The 26,151-nt window shown below is 42.7% G+C and overlaps 1 protein-coding gene across 3 annotated transcripts in view; it reads left to right on the plus strand.

Moving 5' to 3' along the window:
* The window catches only part of ABCB1 (ATP binding cassette subfamily B member 1), an 82,416-nt gene extending 56,484 nt beyond the window's left edge, over positions 1 to 25,932 (plus strand). For all 3 annotated transcript variants that reach the window (XM_045004931.1, XM_045004932.1, XM_045004933.1), the window contains 7 exons: positions 4,944 to 5,044; positions 6,088 to 6,228; positions 12,108 to 12,264; positions 13,317 to 13,514; positions 22,654 to 22,860; positions 24,177 to 24,323; positions 25,710 to 25,932. In XM_045004931.1, the coding sequence (XP_044860866.1) occupies positions 4,944 to 5,044; positions 6,088 to 6,228; positions 12,108 to 12,264; positions 13,317 to 13,514; positions 22,654 to 22,860; positions 24,177 to 24,323; positions 25,710 to 25,907 (1,149 nt within the window). In that variant the 3' untranslated portion in view covers positions 25,908 to 25,932. The remainder of the gene's footprint in view (positions 1 to 4,943; positions 5,045 to 6,087; positions 6,229 to 12,107; positions 12,265 to 13,316; positions 13,515 to 22,653; positions 22,861 to 24,176; positions 24,324 to 25,709) is intronic.
* Positions 25,933 to 26,151: the final 219 nt, after the last annotated feature.

A 26,151-nucleotide genomic window follows, 5' to 3' on the forward strand; every position in this document is an offset into this window, starting at 1 on the left:
TGGAGCTCAAAACTGAAAACATCTACTATTAATTGATATTATTTACATTGTGGTAACACCCAGAATATGCTAAGCTCTTAGGATCACATACTTCTTCTTTCTTTTCTTTATTTTTTGTCCTTCCCTTCTTTCTTTTCTAGCATCTTTTCCTTTTTTGGTTTCATCTCTCTTCAGCTTGGCACACATCTCCCCTTTCTTCCATATTACCTCTATTTGTGTGAAACTGTATGTACATCTTCACCAACTAAGAAGCAAGAATGCATGATAGTGACAGTGTAACTAATATCACCCACCAGTTCCTTTTTTCATTCTTTCCTTTCCCGAGTGGAAAAGGAAAATAAAAATTGAAGAAAGGGTTTAAAGAAATTTTTGAAAGGAAAACTTGAAAGAGGTTGGAGTCCCTTCATGCCAAAACTCCTTTAAGAGCAGGGTATCCATTCTATCACTTCTCTGTTCTTAACCTCTTACAAGTTTGAGGATCCTAACTTTGCACCCAAAGGCTAGCTCTCTGGGAATGCCTACACTTTAAGTTTGGGATGTGATTCCCTGCTTGAGGAAACATATTTGCGCTAGTTCTCATTGAGCTAGCATGCTAAAAATAGAGTGTAGCCATGGCAGTATGAGCAGTGGGAGGGGCTAGCCATCCCGAATGCATGCCAAATGTCTGTGACGGGCATGCAGTTGAGGCAGCTAGACCCTCCTGCTGCTGACACTGCTGCGGCTACACTATTTATAGTGTGGCAGCTCAATCAGAGCTAGCATTAGTATGTTTCCTTGAGCTGCTCAAAGTGTAGAAATACCCTTTGTGAGCACTTCTGTCAGTGTCAACATGTATCTTAGCATATTTCATAGCCTAGCTATGTCCTGCCTCTTCTATGCTCCCCTTTCTACCATCCTATTTTGATCACACAGAGTTGAGAAGATGACTTCAGCTAAAGGCTGTGGATATAAGAAGTCTTGATCACAGTTTCTCTCTTTCCTTGCTTCATGTCATATTGATAGGAAAGCTGCTCAGAGCGGCTTTATCTCCTTCCAAGCCAACCAGAAAATGTTTTTATGGGTTCTCCAAAGTTACCTGTATGCTTTTTCACATAAACAAAAAGATAAATCTCTTTTTAAATGACAGGATTTTTGTCGTACATTTCTCTAGAGTTGTTTCCTGGCAAGGTCAGATAGCCAAACAGTTAATATTTCATGGAATATTGCCACTGAAACTTGTTAAGGATATTCATCTGTTAACCCTTCCTCCAGAGACATTTTTAAAAATAGCTGAGAGGATTCAAGTCATCTCTGCTACCTATCTTATATTTACAAGAAATAATAATACTTTGCTCTTCTATAGCAACTTCCTTCTGAGGCTTTACAAGAACTTTACAAACTAACACATTATGTCTCACAGTACTCCTTCGAGGTAAGTAACTATCACCATTGTACAGGAAAGAAAACTGGCAGAGAACTGAGGTGACTTACCCAATGTCACAAAAGCAACTGGTAGAGCTAGCGACAAAACATAGTTCACTTGAACCCCAAGCCTATGTTTTAACCATTCATTTCTTAGCCATGTGTGGCTTTCACCTAAATTTTTCCTTGTTCGCAAGAGCATTGTACGCGCAGCCAGTAGACAAATCTGTTGCATTATTTTCTACCTTGTGCATTGTCAAAAGAATTGTTAACTAAGTTCTAATTGGAGATTCTTGACCTTGAGGCATTCAGAGGTGTGTATTTCAACTGCACCTTTGCTACAACTACAAAGCACCTCAGCTGAGTCCAGGTTACCGGTGATAATGTGTAATGCCCATAGACTCCAGTCATTATCAGCCGAGATCAAATCTGGGACCTTTGGTGCTTAATGCATGAACCTCTACTGTATAAGCTAAAAGACACATCTGTTTTAGCCAAGGCTGTAGCAGGCTGATCAATCTCTAGCTGGTCTAGCTGCCACACAAAGTGCCACACCAACCAGGCATGGGTTACATACTTCTCCTAGCTGAGGAAGTGTGTCGTGAGCTTCAGAGACTTCCCAGCTGATATCCTGAATGAACCACCACTTGTAATGCCACTCCATCGGCCACTCTGCTCAGGATGTCTTGAGGTCCTACCTAACACATCTTTCAGTGATTTCAGCTATTGGTAGGGAGAGCCTCACTGCTAGTGCAAGCTGGGCAGCCTCTCTCATCAGAGACTGTCCCATAGCAGATCTAATGCTTAGACCTGGTTTTCAGTGATTTCAGCTCTATTGATCTGCAGCAAAAGACTCTCAATTGAGTCTTAATCAGTTCTGTCATTACACAATGGAGAGGTAGAGGGTCAAATGGTGTCTAGGACCCTTCGGCAGAGCCCACACCACTATGTACAAAAATCTGACCACACCCTCTCTCATCTCTACTAGGCTTTGGCACCCCCAGCTTAGCAAGTGCAGTTCATTTGAGGATGAACCCCTCTATCAGGGCATGCCAAGCACAGTTCTGCAGCCCTTGATTCACACAACAAGGATAACAAGCCTTTATTACCCCTGCACCCAAAAAAAAAGTGACTTGCAATCCAACACCCGCCAAAAGTGGTCATTTGCGCAAAGCAACTCTATCCTGCTGCTCACCTAGAGAGGATGAGTCCATGCAAACAAGGTCATCTCCTAGGGTCCTCTTCCCCAGCTCATCACTAGATGTCAGGGGAGAGCTCATTCAGACCCTGCTTACAAATGCATAAACCAGAAAGAAAACTCAGAACCAAAGATGAGTTTACAGGGTTGGCAGATAGAAAAATATATATATATTTACTTCTAAGCAGAGCAAATTTGACCTGGAGTCTTTGAAAGACAAAGCTCCATTCATGCATTTTTAGAGTGACTTTTCAGAGCAGCCCTTCAAAGGGGTGCAAATTTCCAGTAGGCCCTAAGGGAACTTCATGTTTCTGCTTGCATAGGAGCCTGATATTGGACTGGGCTGCCTAAATTTTGTTATTTTAAATATGAGCCTGTTGTGTACCACTTTCAGTATCTAGCCCTTACTGTTAAACTATTTGTCACTGCATATTGTTATGTCTAGTTGATCTAGGCAATTATTATGCTTTGGTTTAGGAAAAAAAGACTCCAATGAGGGAATGTGCCAGCTAAACTGTAGCTTTTATCCTCCATTGTCTTATCCAGCTGAAGGATAAAGTTAAATACACTCATTTCAATTATCTTTTGTTTAGTGTAGGAGGCCTATGATTTATGAGCCCTGAAGTCTTCAGTGGGTTACTAAGCATTTGTCGCTGTTAAAATAATCTAATTTGATGAGTGAGCAATTATACAGATTTAAATAAGAATAAATTTAATTAAAAAGGAAATGTACGTTTGCTTACATGATTGCATAATACAGAAGCAATTCAAACTAGCCTCACTGATTATTCAGAAATTACAGTTTTTGTTTTATGAAATTAGTTTTCCTCTGCATAATAGTAATTTTTAATTAATCACACATCCAAATAATTGTTAGCTTCAGTGTTCAGGAGTAACTGTGGAAGAAGCAGGAGTTCTGGAAATACAGAGCCAAATTAGTTGCTGTGGGGTTTCACTCTCAACTATTTGACTTTTAACTCTTGCTAATTCCCTTTCCTGTTTATTACTTTCTTTCCTAATTCTGAATACTTCTGCTACTTTTTTCCCAGGCTACCTTGTAGTATGATCTATCTTCACAGCAGGGTGTGTGGGGTGGAGGAGGGGGGAAATGGGAACTTAACTAAAATTTAAAATGAACTATTAGTATGCCATACTACAAAAAAAGCTAACAGGATGTTAGGAATCATTAAGAAAGGGATAGATAATAAGACAGAAAAAATCATATTGCCTCTATATAAATCCACGGTATGCCCACGTCTTGAATACTGCATGCAGATGTGCTCATACCATCTCAAAACATATATTGGCATTGGGAAAAGGACAGAAAAGGGCAACAAAAATGATTAGAGGTATGGAACAGCTTTCATCTGAGGAGAGATTAATAAAACTGGGACTTTTCAGCTTGGAAAAGAGATAAGTTGGGGAGATATGATGACTGGTGTGGAAAAAGTAAATAAGGAAGTGTTATTTACTCATTCTCATAACACAAGAAATAAGCATCATCAAATGAAATTAGTAGGCAGTAGGTTTAAAACAAAAGAAAATATTTCTTCATATAACACACAGTCAACCTGTGGAACCCTTTGCCAGAGAATGCTGTGAAGGCCAAGACTATAACGGGGTTCAAAAAAGAACTAGCTAAGTTCATAGAGAATAGGTCCATCAGTGGCTCTTAGCCAGGATGGGCAGGGATGGTGTCCCTAGTCTCGGTTCGCCAGAAGCTGGGAATGGGCAACAGGGGATGGATCACTTGATGATTACCTGTTTTGTTCATTCCTTCTGAAGCACCTGGCGTTGAGACAGGATACTGGGCTAGGTGGACCTTTGATCTGACCTATTTTTATATTTTGACTTTGATATAAGAAGTCTTGTTCATATTAAATAATTTCCCGTAATAAACTATGGATTCCTGGTGGGATTTTCAAAAGCATCTAGGGAACTAACCAGCCAAGTCCCCTTTAAATAGATGTTGGGTGCCACTTATGAAAATACCACCCCGCTCTATTTATTATGGCCTTAAGGTAAGTTTTTTCAAAAGCATAAAGTCAATAGGACTGCCATTTGTGCCTTTGAAAATCTTCCATAATTTTTTGAAAGTGAGCAGTAATATTGGATATCCCATTCAGGACACCTTCAATAGGGTTGATTTTTCAGAAAATTCTGAGCATCTACCTTCTGAAAATCAGGCCATGTAGAAGTGAGCACTAATACTCACTGGTCACTATTGAAAATTTAATTCTGTGATTTTTATATCATTTATCCCAAGCTCTTTTTACCAGGTCAGAATTAGAAATTACAGTGTGATCTTATATTTCTGTTAATGAGCATATGTTCTCTATTACAGATTGCTACTGAAGCCATAGAAAATATTCGAACTGTTGTTACTTTGACCCAGGAAAGAAAATTTGAATTTATGTATGGACAAAATTTGCAAGGACCATATAGGTAATAGATATAAACTTAAAAAAAAATCAAACTTACTTTGTTTAGAATTGAATGTAAATTTTCACTAATAGACTAAAACAATTTATTCTCTGCTGATGTATCACAAAATCTCCTATATCAAACCCAGTTTTAACAATATACAATATCTTTTGCTTCAAACAAACGCAAGCCATCGTAACCATAGTTGTTTCTGTTCTTTGATTAAATTAGATTTTTCTTTTTATACCCTCTTTGGTATTATTGGTATTTGCTATTGCAGTACCTGGCATGTCCTCATCAGTTTTACTTCTCTTGAAACTATGTTCTTGAAATTGAGCATTTCATTTAGCAGTTCTTGCAACCAGGATTCCTGTTTTTTGTGTTTGTACATGTACTTCTACATTGTATACTGAGGCAAAACTCTTATTAAAGCCAACGGAATTTTGCATTGGCAAGGACTGAAGGAGCAAGTTCCAAAATTGTATAGTAGTTTCAATAGTAGACCACTGAGCAGTTACGCTATTTCATCAGCCTAATAATACAGGCAATATAAAGCATCATATCATGTTTGACATCAAGGTTTAGTTGGGGCTCAAGGCAAAACAAAGAACAGTATATTGCTCTACTGGGATTACTTTTGCTCCCTGCAGAATCAGGACTTGTTAATAATTTCCTTCTTGCGCTGTGAGGTTGTACAATTTCAAAAATATGTTTAATTAAATCCTTGAAACTTGTAACCATACCATGGATTGTAAAATAATTTTAACACAATAGTGTTCAGACTCTATAGGGTAGGACAACAATTGCTCCTGTCAGATGTGTTTGGGATATCAGCTATATGGGATCAAGGCACATGGGATCCTAAAACATACAAGAATACTGTTGTTTTAGGATCCAGTCCTGCAGGAGTTTGGGGAATGATCTCATCCCAAAGTACTGAGCACTTGCAATTCCTGGTAAAGTCAGTGGAAGTGAAGGGCGCTCGGCATCTTCTCAGACATAAATACTAGAAGTAAAATACAGTTATGTATATATTATGTCACAATACTCATTCTTTGTTACAGAAATTCTGTGAAGAAGGCACATATCTTTGGATTTACTTTTGGCCTTACACAAGCTATTATGTATTTTACCCATGCTGGATGTTTTCGGTTTGGTGCCTATCTAGTGGTAAATGGACACATGGATTTTAAAAGTGTGTTTCTGTAAGTGTCTTTTTGCAATTTCTTTTTTGTCCATACAGGGGAAGGTGTTTTATATATGGGGGATAATAACCTTATGAAGGTAAAACCAGTAGGACTAGAAGAACGATACATAGATCATTGTTTGTCTGCATGCTGACCTGCAGCATTGGCCTTCATCTTGAATTAGGATCGATAACTTCTGTTATCTTTCCAAGTTGCAATGCTCCTAATAAGCATGTCAGCTGGGGCCTTCATTTAATTATATATGGAATGCTGGTAGATGTTGGTATAGCTCTCAGTGTGCCTTGTCTCAAATGTTGTGTACTGGCTTTAAGGAAATAGTAGAGGGAGTATTTTGAAAATATGGCTAATATTTAACATGTTATAATTTTGGCTTCAATAGTCCACCTTTCTGATGTCTGTTAGTGAAGTGCCTGCAGGCCCCAAATGAGATTGCAGCCCTATTGTGCTAAATGCTATATGTGGCTAGCTAGAGTCTCTATCAGAGTGTATATAGTCAAAATAGAAAAGACAAAAAAGACATGTGAGGAAAGTATTATTAGTATCCCTATTTTACAACTGAGGCACTGAGAGCCCATATGGTGTTGATTCTGCAAGTGCCTACTGTTGGTTGCTGCAGTGCATACCTACGTGCAAGATCAGGGTCTGAGTGACTTGGCGTGACAGGGTGGGACTCATCACACTAGTGTCTTCTGCTGGTCATCTTGCAGATTGGTACACCAACTCCCATTGGTGTCTCACCCACTGTCACTTCTCCTCCTGGACCCATGTTGATCCAAGGACTACAGCATCCTTTTCAGGACACAGCCCTCTGGCTGTGCCATACTCTGCACTCCCCCTTTCCAGGGGCCAGTACTGCAATCCCACTGTCCAGCCACTTCTTCAGTGGCATGGGGGAGGGAGGAACCTGGGCCTCATAGCACTGCCCCCCCACCCCTTGGCTGCTTTTCACACAGCCTCCCTAGGGCTCCATTAACCCCTTACAGGCCGGGGAGGGGGGAAATGCCCCATAAGACACCCTCCCCCTTAACACCAACTGCCCTGGGCAGGGGAATTACCTTCCCTGCTTCCCCCACAGCTGTGCTGCAGGACATGCCTCTCCTGCCTCAGGTTTTCTACCAGGAGGAGCAACTTGCCATTCTGCTCCATATCTCTGAATTTCCCTCTGAACCTCTGCATTATTTTGTGCTATCCACAAGGCCTGCTTGGTGGCTTTCAGTTTCTCCCATAACACCTAGCCCTGGCTCCCAGCACCACTTCTCCCAAGATCTGAGTCCCAACTACAGCTTGGCCTGCTTAAGTGTGGGTTCCCTTGTCTGTCTGGGTCCTCTCCATCCCAAGTCATCTTATCCACCATCTCCCTAGCACCTCCTGCTGGGCATGGAAGATTGCTCCCTGCCCAGTCATCACCACCACCTGACCTAGCCCGGTGTGACCCACGGTGCCTAGGGCAGCCCTCACTGGAAATGCCAAGGTCAGGACAGGCTTCAAAAGGGAGAGCAGATACCCACCAGTCTTGGGAGTAACACTGAAGTCAAAGTCCCCAACCAGTCACCAACTGTGCTTCTGATTCTCTACACTGGTTATCAAGGAGCAAAACAAGAAATCACACAGCCCCCTTGATTGCATTCCAGTTCTCTGGCTCCCAATCAGCGCCTAGGTCCAGTACAGTGAGAAGTTATTTAAACAACTCTGCTCACAAATACAAAATGTTCTTCTGACCCTAAAGGGTTAGCCACGTTACCAGGTCAGTATAGGTTTGGATCTTACTCAAAATACCACACTGCCAGCCAATCCTTTAGTGTCTAAAACTAAAGGTTTATTATAAAGAAAAAAGAAAGAACAAGAAGAGGGATGTTAAATGGTAAAACAGTCAAATACATACAAAGACTTCAAAGTCCATCAGCAAAGAGTCCTGTGGCACCTTATAGACTAACAGACGTTTTGGAGCATGAGCTTTCGTGGGTGAATACCCACTTCGTCGGATGCATCCGACAAAGTGGGTATTCACCCATGAAAGTTCATGCTCCAAAACGTCCATTAGTCTATAAGGGGCCACAGGACTCTTTGCTGCTTTTACAGATCCAGACTAACACGGCTACCCCTCTGATACTTAAAGTCCATCAGGTTCCTAGTAGTACTGGTGAGTTTGCTGGCTTGAAAGTCCCTCTGGAACACATCCACAGCTTGGATGGGTCATTCAGTCCTTTGTTCAGAGCTTCGTTTGTAGAAAGGTTACCCCAGAGCTAATAAGCAGGAATGAAGACAAGAAGCAGGACTGAAGACAAAATGGAGAAGATGCAGCTGCCTTTTATAGTCTTTTGCCATGCAGCTTGGTTTACTTTGTTCCAAACACAAGCTACCCAGCACATGGCCCGGAAGCCTTAGAGTTCTGTCCATAGGCATGCACCTGCATGCCTTGCTGAGTCATAAGGTGTATCCCTTGTCTTCTATCCATGGGTCAGTTGTACAGCTGATGTCCCTTGATGGGCTGTCAAACAGGCTAGGCAGTGCTGATGCCAATCTGTCTGGGTGGGTCACCCAGATGCACAGCACAAGTTTGGAACTACAGACATACCATACATATAACTTACAATACAAAGGTGATACAAACACATAACGAGATTATCATACCTCGCAAATTATAATATTTGTGTAGATAATTTACACAGCATATCTGGCATAACCTATTACAATTTTACAATATTGGTATTCACAATATCCTAAAGTGTCCTGCAAATTCCATACAGTGTCACACTTGGTTCCCAGGCAGCCCTTTTCTATCCTGCCTTCTCCTAAGGGGGTAATACCTTCTTATACGGCCCTCCTCATGGCACCGATAAGAAATCCTTTGCTTCCCTTTGGTCAGACGCCTCCCATGGTCCTTCCATTGCTCAGGCCCTTCCCCTGGGCTAGCCTTGACCTTACCACTCCAGTATGGGCACTCCTTCTGCAGGTACCTCTGTTGCCCAAAGGCCCAACATACCCATCCCCTCCCTGTTCACTTCACAGGTGGGACTCTCCTGGGCTGTCGCTCTTTCCCACTCTCTGCATAAGGCTTTTCTCTCCTATCCCAGTAGGGGCAATCTCTGTTCAAGTGTCCCCTCCACCCACAAGTGTAAGACTGTTCTGCTCAGGCTTCTGGCTTCCTGACCTGGGGCCTTGCTTCTTGCCCCAGGCCCTCTGGTCCCTGCTCCCCTCCTGGAGGTTCTTGAGCAAATAACGCTGCTCTTCCATCAACTGCCTCAGGCATTCCTGCAAGTGTCTCTGTGCCTTCCACTGTTGCTGCTGGTTCTCCAGGATCTGGCTCATTAGGGCCTGGATTGTGTCCAACATTATCTTAGTCTCTCACTCGGTCCCCTCCCCTCAGAGGTGACTGTGTGCCCGCATTCTCTACCGTGTGTGACAGGGTGGGATTCACCATGCTAGCGCCTCCTGCTGGTAATCTTGCAGCTCAGCTCCACAGGTCGGTATGCCAACTCCCAGTGGTGTCTCACCCGCCATCACTTCTCCTGCTGGACCCTTGTCACTCTAAGAACCATGGCATCCTCTTCAGGACACAGCCCTCCAGCCATGGCATACTCTGCACTCCCTCCTTCCGGGGGCCAGTACTGCAGTCCAACTGTCCAGCCACTTCCTCAATGGCATGGGGGAGGCAGGAACCTAGACCTGCCCATTACTTCAGGTCCGAGCCCAGCTGCATCCCCTCCAACCTCTCGGTATATTTCCCTGGGCCACTTCCCCACAACCCCAGCACCTTCTTCACCCTTACCTCAGAGCCTCAATATGCCAATCAGCCAGGAGCTCTCTCTCACTCCTCTGTTCCTGCCCAGCACTGCTCTGTCTACAGTGCTAGCTTTCTTCCACCTGCACGGCAGCCAGTCCTCCCTCCTTGAGCTCCAGGGAGCAACTGACCCTCCTCTGCTCTGCAGCTCTTCTTATATGGGCCTGCCAGGCCTTGATTGGCTGTGCCTCATAGCTCCACTCCTATTGGCTGCTTTTCACACAGCCTCCCTAGAGATCCATTAACCCCTCACAGGCCAGTGTGGGGTGGATGCCCCATCACACTTGCCAAGTCACCCAAGAGATCTGTGGTAGAGCCCTTAATTGAATCCACATCTATTGGATGAAATCCAATGGGAGGTTTGCCAGTGATGGCAATGGGACCAGCATTTTAGCCCTGGAGGTGGATTACGATTAACATGTTGTCTTTCTTGACCTACCCCTAGAACAGTGGTTCCCAAACTGGGGTTCGTGAATCCCTGGGGGTTCACAAAATGTTACAGGGGGTTCTTGGGGAACCCTATTTTGTTTGCCTGGACTACTCAAAACCTCAATGCTTGTGTAGGAGGAACTCTTTGAGTTGGCTTCTTAAATATCTTCATGCTGTTTCACATCTGATACTCCTTGATGAAACATAGGAGCCTTGTCTTATAACAGTCTTATTCAAAGTGATACAAGCTACGAAAGTGAGATCTTGGAAGAGTGTTGCCGTTTTTATAATATAATAAAAATACTGTAATGATAAATAATAATTAATAATAAATAGTATGAAATAAGCATGTCATAAAAACAAATTTTATATTTCCAAGATCACTGCTTTTATAATTTATACTCAGGTAAAGGAGAAAATCCCTGGAAATATTCATTTTTAGGAGGGGGTTCACGAGACTTGACATTTTAGTGAAAGGGGCTCAAAGGTTGTTAAAGTTTGGGAACCACTGCCCTAGAAAAATAAAGATACCTTTTTAAAGTAAGATAATGAATAGCCTTCTTGTGGTTACTACATTGATGTATTTGGATATAATTTACAATTACATATTTCCAAAACATCCGTGTACTTGTGACTGGGATAATTGGCTAACCACTGTTGAAAGTTAATCCCTCCTACGTACTTAGATATGCCAAATAGCACCAATTATTAATTTTTAATTATTAATCACATTTATTATGGTAATGCCTAAGGGCCAACCAAGAATGAGGCCCCATTCTTCTAGGCACTGTATGGACACAGTAGCAGACAGTCCTTGCCCTAAAGAGCTTAGTCTAAATAGATAAGACAGAGCGGGTGGGGGAAGAGGTAGAACAAACAAGCATGTGAACACTGTAATGGCAGCAACGTCATGTGAATTCCACAATTTTTTGCAGGTTGGGAGGGGAAAGGGTGAATTAGGAGGCAATCAGTTAAATGGAAATTAAAGTGAAGGAAGAGGGGGCATTGAAGAGAGAGTGTGTGAGAGAGGCAGAGTAGGGGAGAAGTGGGCAAAATGGGGAAGTTTGGAGTGAAGCTGAGGTGAAGAGATTGTGAGGGAGGACAAGGGTTGGAGCAGACAGCCAATCAGCACAGAGCAGAGAAAGTCCAGTCAAAGCTACTCCAGCTGCTCCTACTGGCTGGAATTTCTGATTGGTTTCTCCCTGCAGAGAGAGAGAGAGAGAGAAAAAGTCTCTCTCGCCTGCACAGTTTTAGATCCGGGGCAGCATGGTGGTAGGGCGGGGTCACTCTAGCTTAGCCCCATTGTACGCCCTCACCCGTACGCAGCAATCCATGTTTTAGCTGTTTCTGCAGATGCTCCTTTTGCCTTCTTCCCAATATCCAGAATCTCACTTACCTGCCTCCCTGCTGCTAAAATTTGGGATCCTGCCAAAAGTTAGCAATTGTATTAATAAATAAAGGAAACACTGAGTTTGGAACAGAAGATTGTTTCTCACTTTATTAAAAGTGGATACATTTACTCATGGTACAAGACTACTCATTACAATGATATTTAACAACTGTTAATATTTTTAACTCTAGCCATCCCCCTCCCAATAGTTTACACCCCTTCCTCCACAACCTCATTATTTGATATTTTTTATTTTCTCTCGTCTTGTTCTCACAGGGTATTTTCAGCTATTGTATTTGGTGCAATGGCACTAGGACAGACCAGTTCTTTTACTCCAGACTATGCCAAAGCCAAGATGTCAGCAGCACACCTGTTCATGCTGTTTGAAAGAGCCCCCTTAATAGACAGTTACAGTGATGAAGGACTGAAGCCTGTAAGTTGATCATTGTGTTATGGACAATATCACCTACTACACTAACTAATGTAACACTGACGTTTTCTTCCCCCACTCACAAGTTAAGTGTTTAGATTAACTGATCCTTGGGGCCATTAACATTGTTTCATCCAAAAACTATGTGGGCCAAATTCTGCTTCTGCCTGCTCCTTCCTTGCATTTCTTTGTGGAGAGCCCTCTGCAAGAGCCAGTGAAAATGGGAACAATGCTGCAGAGGCAGCCAGTTCCTCTTCTATGCAGGAGGAGCATATCCATGCATGGACTTTGGAAATATAATCAGGCCCTACATTAACGTTGTAAAATGTTTTGGGATTCAATTTATAAGCAAGACACTAATAATAAATATTAGTGTACTATAGGAGCTAAGAAGTAGGTGAATCTAGGTGGGCATCACTCAAAGAGGCAGACAGGATGATAGCAGTTCAGTATATTATTTTTATTGTGGTATTGCACACAAATAAAGATGACAGGACTTTGCTCCAAGGAACTTACCATCTGACTAACACTTCTAATTTTTAAAATAATAACAACAAAGTCTAAGAAAATGCTGTTAACACTTACCAGGAATCATAAGTTTGACAGTAAGCATTTGAGTGCATATATGGTAATGATAATTGTACAGTAATTTAATTTGAAAAAAAACCCTCTAAAGCAGGATCACTTTGGCCAAGAATATCAGAAGTGGCTATTGTTATTCAGTGCTTAACTTGAGACTCTCAAAGGGGCCTGATTTACAGAAAGCATAAGACGAAGCTGATGACCCAAAATTACCATAATTTTTGAAAATGTGTCCTTATGTTAAAACTGGTGTGAAGCAGAACTAGCAGAATCTCTGTCTTCTAAATAATTTTACAGTGTGTGTTAATTTTTGAAACGTCACAAAAAGAACCTGATCCTGGCTGTATTGAAGTTAATGGCAAAACTCTCATTGAAATCAATAGGAACAGGATGGTTCTAGTTCTCTTTACATTGTTTTATGATCTGTCAGAATTCTCCTAAAAATTGATTAGATGTTACCATTTCAATTATAGGATATATTTGGTGGCAACATAGCATTCAAAGGAGTGATGTTTAACTATCCAACTCGACCAGATGTCCAAGTGCTTCAAGGTTTGAATATTAATGTAGAAAAAGGACAGACCCTGGCGCTTGTAGGCAGCAGTGGCTGTGGAAAAAGCACTGTTGTTCAGTTGCTTGAGAGATTCTATGATCCTCTTGATGGAGAACTGGTAAGTGATTCCTTGCGAGAACCTGGTTAAATGATAATTTACTTATCTTATTCTTGTTAATATAATAAAATGTAATAGGTACTTTTGATATTTTTGAATTGTTTGTGAAGATTAAGGGGAGGCACCAGTGGATTTTTAGGGTTCTGTGTATAACCATAGCGTAGGTAGGCAGAATGCAAAATATTCTACACTTTCCCTGTCATTTTGAGTTGAGGGAAGTGATTCATGGGTGAAAATTGCTACATGGGCCTGATTCAGAACATACAGAATTCAATGGAAAGACTTCCACTGAATTCAATGGGATTTGGATCGGGCACTATGATGGCTAATTATTATAAACCTATAAAATGTATTAGATGCAGATACACTTTTATATATTGTACTAATATAAATGCCCCTCCCTCCTGTATCTTAAAACTATGAGCAGCAGAGAAGTATGGGACCTTTGCTCCTTATTTTTAATGTTAAAGACCAAATTTATGCAATTTAAGGTGCATCCAGACACCATAGTGATGAATATTTCCTAAATGCTTACAATAATCTAGGTTTGAAACGTGTGTAAAGTGCATATAAAACCTCCCCATTACATAATTAGCATTTAAAAAGCATGTTCATATTAATTTTTAAGACATAGCAAATGAAAGTTACTTATTTGTGACCAGAATTCTTCAAGATGGACTCTGCATATTCCCAGTCTTGGGGTGCTCTGACTGGATGCAGCCAGGATGGTGGAACCTTCTAGTAGCAGTGACAGTTAGGGCACCTCATCCCTCTTTCCCTTGCCCTTAGTGTTTGAGTGTGTCCTGCAAGCATGGTTATGAAAAGGGGAGTGTCACCTGTTCCTGCCTCAGTTCCCTTCAAATACTAAAGCAGAATATTGATTAACCCTAAAAGTAGGAATCTACAGAAGTGGGGAAGGTTGGTGGGGAGTGTGAATATGTAGAATCTATCTTGAAGAACTCCGGTTACAAGTAAATAACCTTCATTTCCTCATCAAGTGTCCTCTGCATAATCCTGCTCTGGGGTCAGTTTGGCAAGCAGTACTGTAAACTAGAAGGAAGGAGTGGAGTCCTAATTAAACAGCAGTTGGAGCATCGCTCTGCCAGATTGTGCACCAGACCTTGTTGCCACATCCAAAGCACAATGTCTTGTAAAAGTGTGAACTGAATTCCACGTACCAGCCTTGCATATCTCAATAAAAGAATGCTGCAGTTGTAACAACCGCTCTAGTAGAATGCAGAACAGGAGGAGAAAGTGAAGCTCCATTATAACACTTCAATACACAGTCTGACCCATTTGGACAGGCAATGTGCTGAAATGTCCCAACCCTTAAAAGTACCAGCATATGAGTTAAATACATTCTGTCCATATAAGACTGTTCTTGTCACATCCAAGGAGTGTATTCTAGATTCCCCTCTACTTGTATGAGATGTAGGGGAAAAAATACAGGTAAATTAATACTTTGATTAACATGAAACTCTGAAAGCACTCAGCAAGAATGTAGGATTTGCTCAAAAAACACTTTATCTTTTTGAGCAGTAGCATAACGGGGTTCTGCCATCAATGCATGTAACTCGTTAATTCTTCTAGCAGAAGTGAAGGCTACTATACAAGCTGTCTGTCTAGAAAGATGAATCAAAGGGTATGTCTACACTACGAAATTAGGTCAAATTTATAGAAGTTGATTTTTTTTAGAAATCGATTTTATCCAGTTGATTGTGTGTGTTCCCATTCCAAGACCATTAAGACCATTAACTTTGCTGAGTGCATACACAGTACCAGGCTAGCGTCAACTTCTGGAGCGTTGCACTGTGGTAGCTATCTCACAGTTCCCGCAGTCTCCACCGCCCATTGGAATTGGGGGTTGAGCTCCCTATGCCTGATGGGTCAAAAACATTGTCGCGGGTGATTCTGGGTACATGTCCCCTGCACTGAAGCGCAAGAATACCAAAATGAGAGCAGCCCTCATAATTCACAAGCGATTGGCAATAGCCCTGTGGAAGCTTGCAACGCCAGACAGCTACCGGTCAGTCGGGCATCAATTTGGAGTGGACAAATCTACTGTGGGGGCTGCTGTGATCCAAGTAGCCAACGCAATCAAAGAGCTGCTGCTATCAAGGGTAGTGACTCTGGGAAATGTGCAGGTCATAGTGGATGGCTTTGCTGCAATGGGATTCTCTAAATGTGGTGGGGCGATAGACGGAACCCATATCTCTGTCTTGGCACTGGAGCACCAAGGCAGCGAGTACATAAACCGAAAGGGGTACTTTTCAATGGTGCTGCAAGCACTGGTGGATCACAAGGGACGTTTCACCAATATCAACATGGGATGGCCGGGAAAGGTACATGATGCTCGCATCTTCAGGAACTCTGGTCTGTTTCAAAAGCTGCAGCAAGGGACTTTCTTCCCAGACCAGAAAATAACCATTGGGGATGTTGAAATGCCTATAGTTATCCTTGGGGACCCAGCCTATCCCTTAATGCCATGGCTCATGAAGCCGTACACAGGCAGCCTGGACAGTAGTCAGGAGCTGTTCAGCTATAGGCTGAGCAAGTGCAGAATGGTGGTAGAATATGCATTCAGATGTTTAAAAGCGCGCTGGTGCAGTTTACTGACGCAGATAGACCTCAGCGAAACCAATATTCCCATTGTTATTACCGCTTGCTGTGCGCTCCACAATATCTGTGAGAGTAAGGGGGAGATGTTTATGGCGGGTGGGAGGTTGAAGCAAATCGCCTGGCCACTGATTATGCGCAGCCAGACACCAGGATGGTTAGCAGAGTACAGGAGGGCACAGTATGCATCAGAGAAGCTTTGAAAATCAGTTTCATGACTGGCCAGGCTACGGTGTGAAAGTTCTGTTTGTTTCTCCTTGATGAAACCCCCACCCCTTGGTTCACTCTACTTCCCTGTAAGCTAATCACCATCCCCTTCCCCCTTTGATCACCACTTGCAGAGGCAATAAAGTCATTGTTGCTTCACATTCATCCATTCTTTATTAATTCATCATACAAATAGGGAGATAACTGCCAAGGTAGCCTGGGAGGGGTCGGGGAGGAGGGAAGGGCTAGGCCACACTGCACTTTAAAACTTATTGAACGCCAGATTTCTTTTGCTTGGGCAGTCCTCTGGGGTGGAGTGGTTGGGTGCCCAGAGCGCCCCCCCCCCCACGTTCTTGGACGTCTGGGTGAGGAGGCTATGAAACTTGGGGAGGAGGGTGGTTGGTTACACAGGGGCTGTAGCAGTGGTCTGTGCTCATGCTGCCTTTCCTGAACGTCAGCCATAGGCCAGAGCATATCAGTTTGTTCTTCCAGTAGCCTCAGCATTGCCTCTTGCCTTCTGTCACCAAGCTGACACCACCTATCATCTGCAGCCCACCACTTCTTATCTTCAGCCCGCCACCTGTCCTCGCCTTCATATTGTGCTTTCCTGGACTCTGACATTTGTCTGCCTCCATGCATTCTGCTGGGCTCTTTCAGTGTGGCTGGACTGCATGAGCTCAGAACATTTCATCGCAAGTGTGTTTTTTCATCTTCTAATCTTTGCAAGTCTCTAGGAAGGAGAAGATAGTGTGAATGTTGAAACATTTGCAGCTGGTGGAGGGAAAAAAGGGAGAGTGGTAGTTAAAAAACACATTTTTGAGAACAATGGGTAGACTATTTATTTTAAATGGGTTGGCAATTTAAAAGGAGGGGCTGCAGTTTTCGGGTTAATGTGCAGCACAAACCCAACTAACCCCGCCCCTGCCCACCCAATTGTCTGGGATGATCGCGTTGCCCCTCCCCCCACCGCATGGCTAACAGCAGGGAACATTTCTGTTCAGCCACAGGCAAACAGCCCAGCAGGAACGGGTACCTCTGAATGTCCCCTTAATAAAATCACCCTATTTCAACCAGGTGACCATGAATGATATCACTCTCCTGAGGATAACACAGAAAGATAAAGAATGCATGTTGTTTGAATGTCAGCAAACACTGGGACCATACATTGTGTTATGCAATGATTCCAGACTACGTGCTACTGGCCTGGCGTGGTAAAGTGTCTTACCATGGAGGACAGAATAAGGCTGCCCTCCCCAGAAACCTTTTGCAAAGGCTTTGGGAGTACATCCAGGAGAGCTTTATGGAGATGTCCCTGGAGGATTTCCGCACCATCCCCAGAAACGTTAGCAGACTTTTCCAGTAGCTGTACTGGCCGCAAATGCCAGGGCAAATTAATCATTAAACACGCTTGCTTTTAAACCATGTATAATATTTACAAAGGTACACTCACCAGAGGTCCCTTCTCTGCCTGGCAGGTCTGGGAGGCAGCCTTAGGTAGGTTGCGGGGTACTGATTCCAAGTCCAGGCTGAGAAACAGTTCCTGGCTGTCGGGGAAAACAGTTTCTCCATTTGCTTGCTGTGAGCTATCTTCAACCTCCTCTTCCTCATCTTCTTCGTCTCCAAAACCCACATCCCTGTTGCGTGCTACTCCATTGATGGAGTCAAAGCACAGGGCTTGGGGTAGTTGTAGGGGCACCTCCTAGAATGGTATGCAGCTCATCATAGAAACAGCATGTCTGGGGCTTTGACCCGGAGTGGCTATTTGCCTCCCTGGTTTTTTGGTAGGCTTGCCTCAGCTCCTTAAGTTTCATGTGGCACTGCTGTAGGTCCCTGTTATAGCCTTTGTCCTTCATGTCCTTGGAGATTTTTTCAAATGTTTGGGCATTTCATCTTTTGGAATGGAGTTCTGATAGCACGGATTCGTCTCCCCATACAGCGATCAGATCCCGTACATCCCGTTCGGTCCATGCTGGGGCTCTTTTGCAATTCTGGGACTCCATCATGGTCACCTTTGCTGATGAGAGCTGCACTCACCTGCAGATTGCCACACTGGCCAAACAGGAAATGAGATTCAAAATTTCACAGTCCTTTTCCTGTCTACCTGGCCAGTGCATTGGAGTGGAGAGTGCTGTCCAGAGCGGTCACAATGGAGCACTCTGGGATAGCTCCTGGAGGCCAATACTGTTGAATTGTGACCACACTAGCCCCAGATTTGACCCGGCAAGGTTGATTTCAGCGCTAATCCCCTCGTCGGGGGAGGAGTACAGAAATCGATTTTAAGAGCCCTTTAAGTAGGAAAAAAAGGCTTCGTTGTGTGGACAGGTGCAGGGTTAAATTGATGTAACGCTGCTAAATTCGACCTAAACTCATAGTGTAGACCAGGACAACGGACAGCTTGTTTGAGGGTCAAATGGGAGGGACATAAAATGTGTTTAAAACTAAGTTTCAATTCCATGGAGGGGCCAACTCCCATACTGAGGGATACAAATTCAATACACCTCTTAAACAACGTTTCATCACCTTGTGCGAGAAGATGGATTTTCCATTAGCATGAGTCTGGAATGCTGCTATTGCTGCTAAATGGACTCTAATGGAGGAGAAAGACAACCTCCCTCGACCATGGTTTTTAAGTACAAATATTCCAAAACAAGTTGTATGGGAACTGAGACTGGGTCAACATCCCTATTAGTTGCCAGATAACAAATCGTTTCCATTTATAATTGTAGCTTCTCCTGGTAGATGCTTTAAAAGCATTAATAAGAACTTGCTGCACCTCAACAGAGCATGATCTTCCTGAATGTGTTGCAGTCCTATTGCCCACGCTGTTAGATGTAATGACTGATGATCTGGGTACAAACCCTCCTCTCTCTGGACAGTAAGTCTGTCAATAGCAGGAGCATCTTGTATTTGCCATCTTGTATTTGCCAGTAACTCCATGTATCATTATTGCCACAGCCAGGCTGGAGCAATTAAAATTATCATGGCCAAATCTTGTTTTATTTTCTTTTAAAAAAAAAACTTTGAGGATTAGCGGCAATATGCATCCATCAACATCATTCCCCAATGTAAGAAAAATGCATCCATCAACGATAGACTGTCCAAGCCTTCTCTTGAGCAAAAAGAGAGACATTTTGTATTGAATCTGGTGGCAAACAAATCTATGTCTGGAAAGCCCCAAAGCCTGAAAAAGTTTGGAACAATTGCGTCTTTTACAGAGCATTCATGCATCTGTGAGGAGTCCCTGTCCTGACAATCCATGATCTCACTGTTCTTCCGCAATATGCAAAGCAATTGGATAAATGTTGTATAGGATGCACCTGTCCCAAAGCTTTATTGTCTTGTTGCCTAGTGGCTACAATCAAGTTCCTTCTTGTTTGTTCAAATAATATGCTGTGGACATGTCATCCATAGTCACCCGAATTACTTCATCCTGTATCTGCAGAAGAAATGCTTTGAGAGCCAGATGGACGGCCCTGAGTTTTAAGATGCTAATGTGTAACAAGGATTCTCTGAAATACCATAGTCCCCAGTTGAAAAGGCTGCAGAGATGTCTCCACCCCAGCCTGTCTTAGACGTATCTGTGGTGACTACTAATGAAGGAGGAAGTGATTTAAACTATACTCCTTTGATGCCGTTCTGTGGTTTCAGTCACCACTTTAGAGAGATACACATTTTCCTTGGAATTATGAGAATTTTTAGCACACTTTCCACAGTGGGTTTGAAATTCTTTCATAGCCACTGCTGAAGTGGCCTCATTCTGAGTCTGACATACAGAGTCATGTATGTTGTGAATGCCATAAGACCTATAACACCAGAAAGCTGAGATGGTTGTAGGAGTAGTTTCAGTATAGTGGTGGTTTAGTTTCAAAAACCTCTGTTCCAGAAAGAAAATCCTTTCATTTATGGAGTTAAGTATCGCCCCAATAAAGGGAATACTTCAAGATGGAATCAGAAGAGATTTCTCTTTGTTTATAAGTTTCAAACAAAGAACAGGTTATCTGAAAGGCTGTTACTAATTCCTTTTCTGACAGAGCCTTTAGCCACCTATCGTTTAACTCGGGAAGGAAATCCTTTGTCTTCTCCAGTGTGCTGCTACTGGAGCCAAGCATTTGCTAAAAACCCTGGAGAGAGCAGAGTAAGACTTTGTATTAGAAATGGTCTGAACCCAGAATATAAAGTAGATATTTGCAGTGAGATTGTTTTATGGGGATATAGAAATATGTATCCTTGAGTTCAGGAACTATGAACCAATCCAGAGTAGACAGGGAGGGAATGATTGGCACAAGAGATAGTTTCAATACATAATGTTATCTGATGTATCTTTTTAGGCCTCTGAGATCTAAAATTGGTTGGAGACTTCCATTCTTTTTTGGGATTACAAAGAAATGGGAGTAAAACTCTTTGTATCTGTAAATTAATGGTGGTACTTCTTCAGCCCCCATATGCAGTAGAGCTTGTATTTCCATTCTTAATAATTTCTCTTGGGAAGAATCCCTGAGAAGGAAGGGGCAGGAGTTTGCATGGAGGAAGGGCTTTGAATTGGACAGTATAACCTTCCTTTACTCACCTGTCTGATGTGATAGTTGTCCATTCATAATAAAATTGTCCATACATCCAAAAATACAGATAGAATTTTCTGAAATTGGTTCAAAGCTCTTGATTGTCATGTCAAACCTGTGGCTTGACATTTTGCAGGGAGGATGTGGCCGAGGAATTCTTTGTCCTTATCTGGGATTTGTAGGATTTCTTCCTTTCCTGTGATTGAGAGGATGCTTGTTGTAGTTGCTGCTATTGTGATAGTATGGATGTCTCCTTTGAATAAAGTCAGATGAAGATGAAGAAGGTGAAACATATTGCCTAAGATATCTGAACACAGGTTTAGGTGTTCTCCCTCAGTAGCCCCAGAGATCTAGCTGTGGAGCAAGGCTCTATCTTCTCCAATATCTCATCAGTTTTTGTACTATATAGTCCACCCCCTTCAAAGGGTAAGTCCTATACTGTAGATCTCATTTCCATAGTAAGAGAAGAAGATCATAACCATGAATGCCTACGTAGATCCTGTGGAGATCCCTCCTGATAGTCCTCTTCCAAGAGGCTATCCAGTGCCAAAGAAGAGGAATGTTCCCTATCTCTAGGATCTGAGTGTTCTGATTGAAGATGATCCAACCAGAAAGACAGATTTTTTGTTATGGTATTCATAAATAGGAGTTGGCTAATATGGCCAAGGCATCTAAGGAGGCATAGGCCAGTCTTGTCAGTTTCCCCAACCTGGTGTCATAACACCAGCTTGATACATAGGATATCCATGAGTATTACTTCAAGGAGGAAGACTTTGCGTAGGAAATACTTGGGTCTCTGTTATGAGACTTGTATCCGGCTCAACCACCATTTCTGAATCTGACCCCAAAGCAATCAGTGAGATAGCTGATGCAGGGATCTGAAAAATGGAAAGTGGCAAGCCAGTTGGAGTCTTAGATGGTGGGCATATTGATTCAGAAGATCCCTCATATTGAGTAGCTTGTCTCAGTCTCTTATCAGGATAATATTGCAGTAATATCAGATCCATGAAAACATGCATCTGAATGAAATTTGCGCTGTAACCATGTAGCAGAGCTCCCTTTGGTTCTGCCTCTGCTGCAAACTGCAGCCACTGGTAGCTGCGGGCAGCCATGCAAATGTAAACAAACTGTCTGGCAGCCCGCCAGCAGATTACCTTGATGGGCTGCATGGTTGCCCACCACTGCTCTAGATGCTTAAAAATTGATAGTTAAATAATTTGTTCCAGTATCTTTCCAGGTATCAAAGTCTACATCTTATGAGGATGATTATAATCCTGTGTTTGAAGGGAAATTTCTTCAGACTGTCTATTTTTTATACAGCATCCAGCCCCAAAGCACTCACAATCTAAGGGCTTGACTACGCAGGGAAGTCTTGCCGGTTATACCAGTATAATTGTAGCAGTTTAAATTCGGAACTTAACTTATACCTGTAAAACCTTGCCGAGATCTAAGAGTGTGATTTAACTCAGTTCTGCAGTGTTTGCTTTGTGAATCACTTTATTTATTTATAAATATGTACAACTTTAGAAGGAGAAGGCTCAAGGTTAGAAAGCTGGTCTAAGGAACTGGGATTGGAGGCTTGAATTATCTCCTTTGAGATTTCCTTATGAATAAACTGAAGCCACCAAAATCATTGTATAAAGTATTTTGCAAAGAATAGTTGCTATTAGCTATACAGAATGGAAAAGTTAATGTAACATTTTTTGTGTAAGCCAAAGTTTTCCTATCTCTGACATTTAAGTATTCTTGCTTTTTAGCTGCTGGATGGCCAAAATGCAAAGGCATTAAATATCCAATGGCTTAGAGCTCAGATTGGTATTGTCTCACAAGAGCCGATCCTGTTTGACTGTAGTATTGCTGAGAATATTGCATATGGAGATAACAGTAGAGAGGTGTCATCTGAAGAGATTGTAAATGCAGCAAGAGCAGCCAACATACATTCCTTCATTGACTCTCTGCCAAATGTAAGTTAAACCTTTGTTTCTTACTCAAAACGAAAGGTGACTGACCAAGAAAAATAAAAAGGAGTTATGCCCTTTTATGCTTCTCTGGGATGTAAAGGAACCTAAAAGGGTTTGTTTTTTCCCATGCCTGTTTATTACATTAGAAATTCAAGTCTTCTCTGCAACATTTTTTTCGGGAAGACTCCATAGGCCAGTGGAGAACTAGGTTTATGAAAACAAGCATGTGAAACCTGATTAATTGAGAGAGATAAGTACTTTTAATTAAAGATTGTTTAAAATCTTTTGTTTGTTTTGTTATCCCCTCGTTATCTAAAACACTTGGTAGAAATTATCTTTGTTAAAGGTTCAATTAGGGGCTGAGAACATTGCCAGACTGAATCATCCAACAAATCATATGTAACCCTTACAGTGTAACAAACAAAAGCTAGTGCAGGCTTTGAGGGAGCACCAACCAGTTCATTAGTAAACTATATGCATATTTTAAAAGCTAACATTTTTGGATGCCCCAAGTCAGATGTGACTGTCAATTAGATATGTACATAATTTGAATTAAAACCATAACATTCTCTTTCTTAAGTTAGGATTTTTCCTTCAAAGTGAACTCACGAGGGGAAAGATGATCCAGTGGTTAGGATGCTAGCCTAGGACTTGGGAGACAATAAAGTCTTGACTTGCCACAGACTCCTGTGTGAGCCTCTCAGTTCCCATCTGTAAAATGGGAATAATACACTTTCCTACCTCACAGGAGTGTTGTGAGGATAAATACATTAAAGATTGGGATGTTCAGGTAGTATGGTCATGGAGGTCATATAAGTACCTAAGATGGACAGATGTTTGTGGCCTTCAATAATTGTGGTCATCTGCTTTCAAAGAACTGCTGAAATAAAATAGCCAAGAGTAGAAAGCACATGCTCTATTGCACTGCTTCTCAAAGCTGGTCCGCTGCTAGTTCAGGAAAAGCCCCTGGTGGTCCGAGCTGGTTTATTTACCTGCCGCATCCGCAGGTTTGGCCGATCGTGGCTCCCACTGGCCGTGGTTCGCTGTCCCAGGCCAATGGGGGCTGCGGGAAGTGGTGCAGGCCAAGGGATGTGCTGGTCGCCCTTCCCACAGCCCCCATTGGCCTGGGATGGTGAACCGCGGCCAGTGGGAGCTGCGATCGGCCAAATCTGCAGACGCACCAGGTAAACAAACTGGCCCGGACCACCAGGGGCTTTCCCTGCACAAGCACTGCTCTATTGGACTCTGTGATTTAAGTCCAAATCCAGGCTAAATTACTGGTTGGATTTGCCTTCTAAACTTGTGTTTATTGTATTTAGAAATATAATACCCGTGTGGGAGACAAAGGAACTCAGCTCTCAGGTGGTCAGAAGCAGCGTGTTGCTATTGCTCGAGCTCTTGTACGTCATCCTCAAGTTCTGCTACTGGACGAAGCCACATCTGCTCTAGATACAGAAAGTGAAAAGGTATCTTGTTTGTGTACATAGAGGGAATCTAAAACCATGGCTGTTAATACAGCAATTGCAATTACCACTTTGATTTCCATAAATGCCTGTAAAAGTCCAAAGTCTGGAAATCTAGAACTTTTCTACAAATGAGATGCATATATACTGAGGCATTATCTCATTTGTATGAATGACAGCAACTGTCTAAATCTAGGTTTCAGAGTAGCAGCCGTGTTAGTCTGTATCCGCAAAAAGAACAGGAGTACTTGTGGCACCTTAAAGACTAACAAATTTATTTTAGCATGAGCTTTCATGAGCTGCAGCTCACTTCTTCGGACTAAATCTAGATTACTCAGAGCCAAATATCTTACTACAAAACTGTCTTCAATTACTTTTCTATTGCCTACTGATTTCAGAAGAATGTAAAAGGCTAGATCCCCCTTCTTCATCTTTCTCCCCCATAAACACACTTGGCTAAATCTGCCTCTCCTCAGGGACTCTGGAATGTCTAGGCCCTCACTCCAGTTAGGGCAGGCCTTCTGGAACAGAGACCCCATCTACAGCAACACTCCGATCAGCACACAACTCTCCTCCAATCATACAGCTTCATCCCCAACTCTTCTCCCCCATAGAAGAACAGCTAGAGTGACACATTGCACAGGGTGTATCTCTATGGCAGTAGGCTAGTTAGAGGCAGTACTGTAAAAAACATCTTTATGATGGAGTCCTCCAGGATTCTAACCATAGAGTAGTAGCTCTCAGAATTGAGACAGCAAGTTCAAACAGGCGCGGCACTCAGGGGGCTGGGGGCTTCGGGTGGCATTGTGCTTGGGGGGCGGGGGCTTCAGCAGAGCAGCGTGCGGGGGGCACGGGGGCTTGTGCGGCGCAGTGCTCGGGGGGACGGGCTTCAAGTGGCACGGCGCTCGGGGGGGCGGAGGGGTTGCGTGGCACAGTGCTCGCGGGCAGGGGGGTGTTACGGCGGGTGGTGCTCTTTTTTTTTGCTTCGGGCGGCAAAAAAGTTAGAGCCGGCCCTGACAATACTTGGTCTTTCTACTGAGATTGCCAACAAGGCTGCCAGCTGTGATGATTTTGATGATGTGGACATGGGTCCTTTAGCAATTCTCCTGAGATGTTTATCACCTTAGTTCAAATAGGTATCCAACCATTTATCAATATTAAGAGCTCTCGCTCATTGTGAACACAAGCTAGATTTAAAACTAGAAGCTAGACATTCATCCCATTACTGTTCTCTGGAGCCATTCAGCCTCATCTCTCTCACTGGTAATTTATAATTTAAATTAAAAGATATCAGATCAGATACCTCACTTACTAACAGCTGGAAGGGGTTTCTCTGCATTACTTGCTAAATAAGTTAAAAATGTATCGTCTGCTTTGGTAATTGAATAGGTTGTCCAAGAAGCACTGGATAAAGCAAGACAAGGTCGCACCTGTATTGTAATAGCTCATCGCCTGTCCACTGTGCAGAATGCTGACAAGATAGTGGTAATCCAGAATGGAAGGGTCGTAGAACAAGGAACACATCAACAACTCTTGGCTGAAAAAGGCATCTACTATTCTCTAGTTAATGTTCAAGCTGGACCATGAAACGTGAATTAAAAGCAGTGCCATATTTCTGAAGTGTTATTGTGCAATTGTTTTAATACTTTGCAAAAGACAGTATTACCAATCAGTCTTAGTACCTTTGTTTTTAGGAAGCCCTGTAAAGAGAAGAGGTCCTGTTAAACCCTGGAAAGCCAAGGAACACTGAACCAAACATATATCAACGTCCTCAATTATTTCATAATTTAAACATTTAGGCCGGCAGCTCCAGCCACTAAGAGTTCTGTTA

The sequence above is a fragment of the Mauremys mutica genome, chromosome 2, assembly GCF_020497125.1.
Source record: "Mauremys mutica isolate MM-2020 ecotype Southern chromosome 2, ASM2049712v1, whole genome shotgun sequence".
Classification (NCBI taxonomy): Eukaryota; Metazoa; Chordata; order Testudines; family Geoemydidae; genus Mauremys; species Mauremys mutica.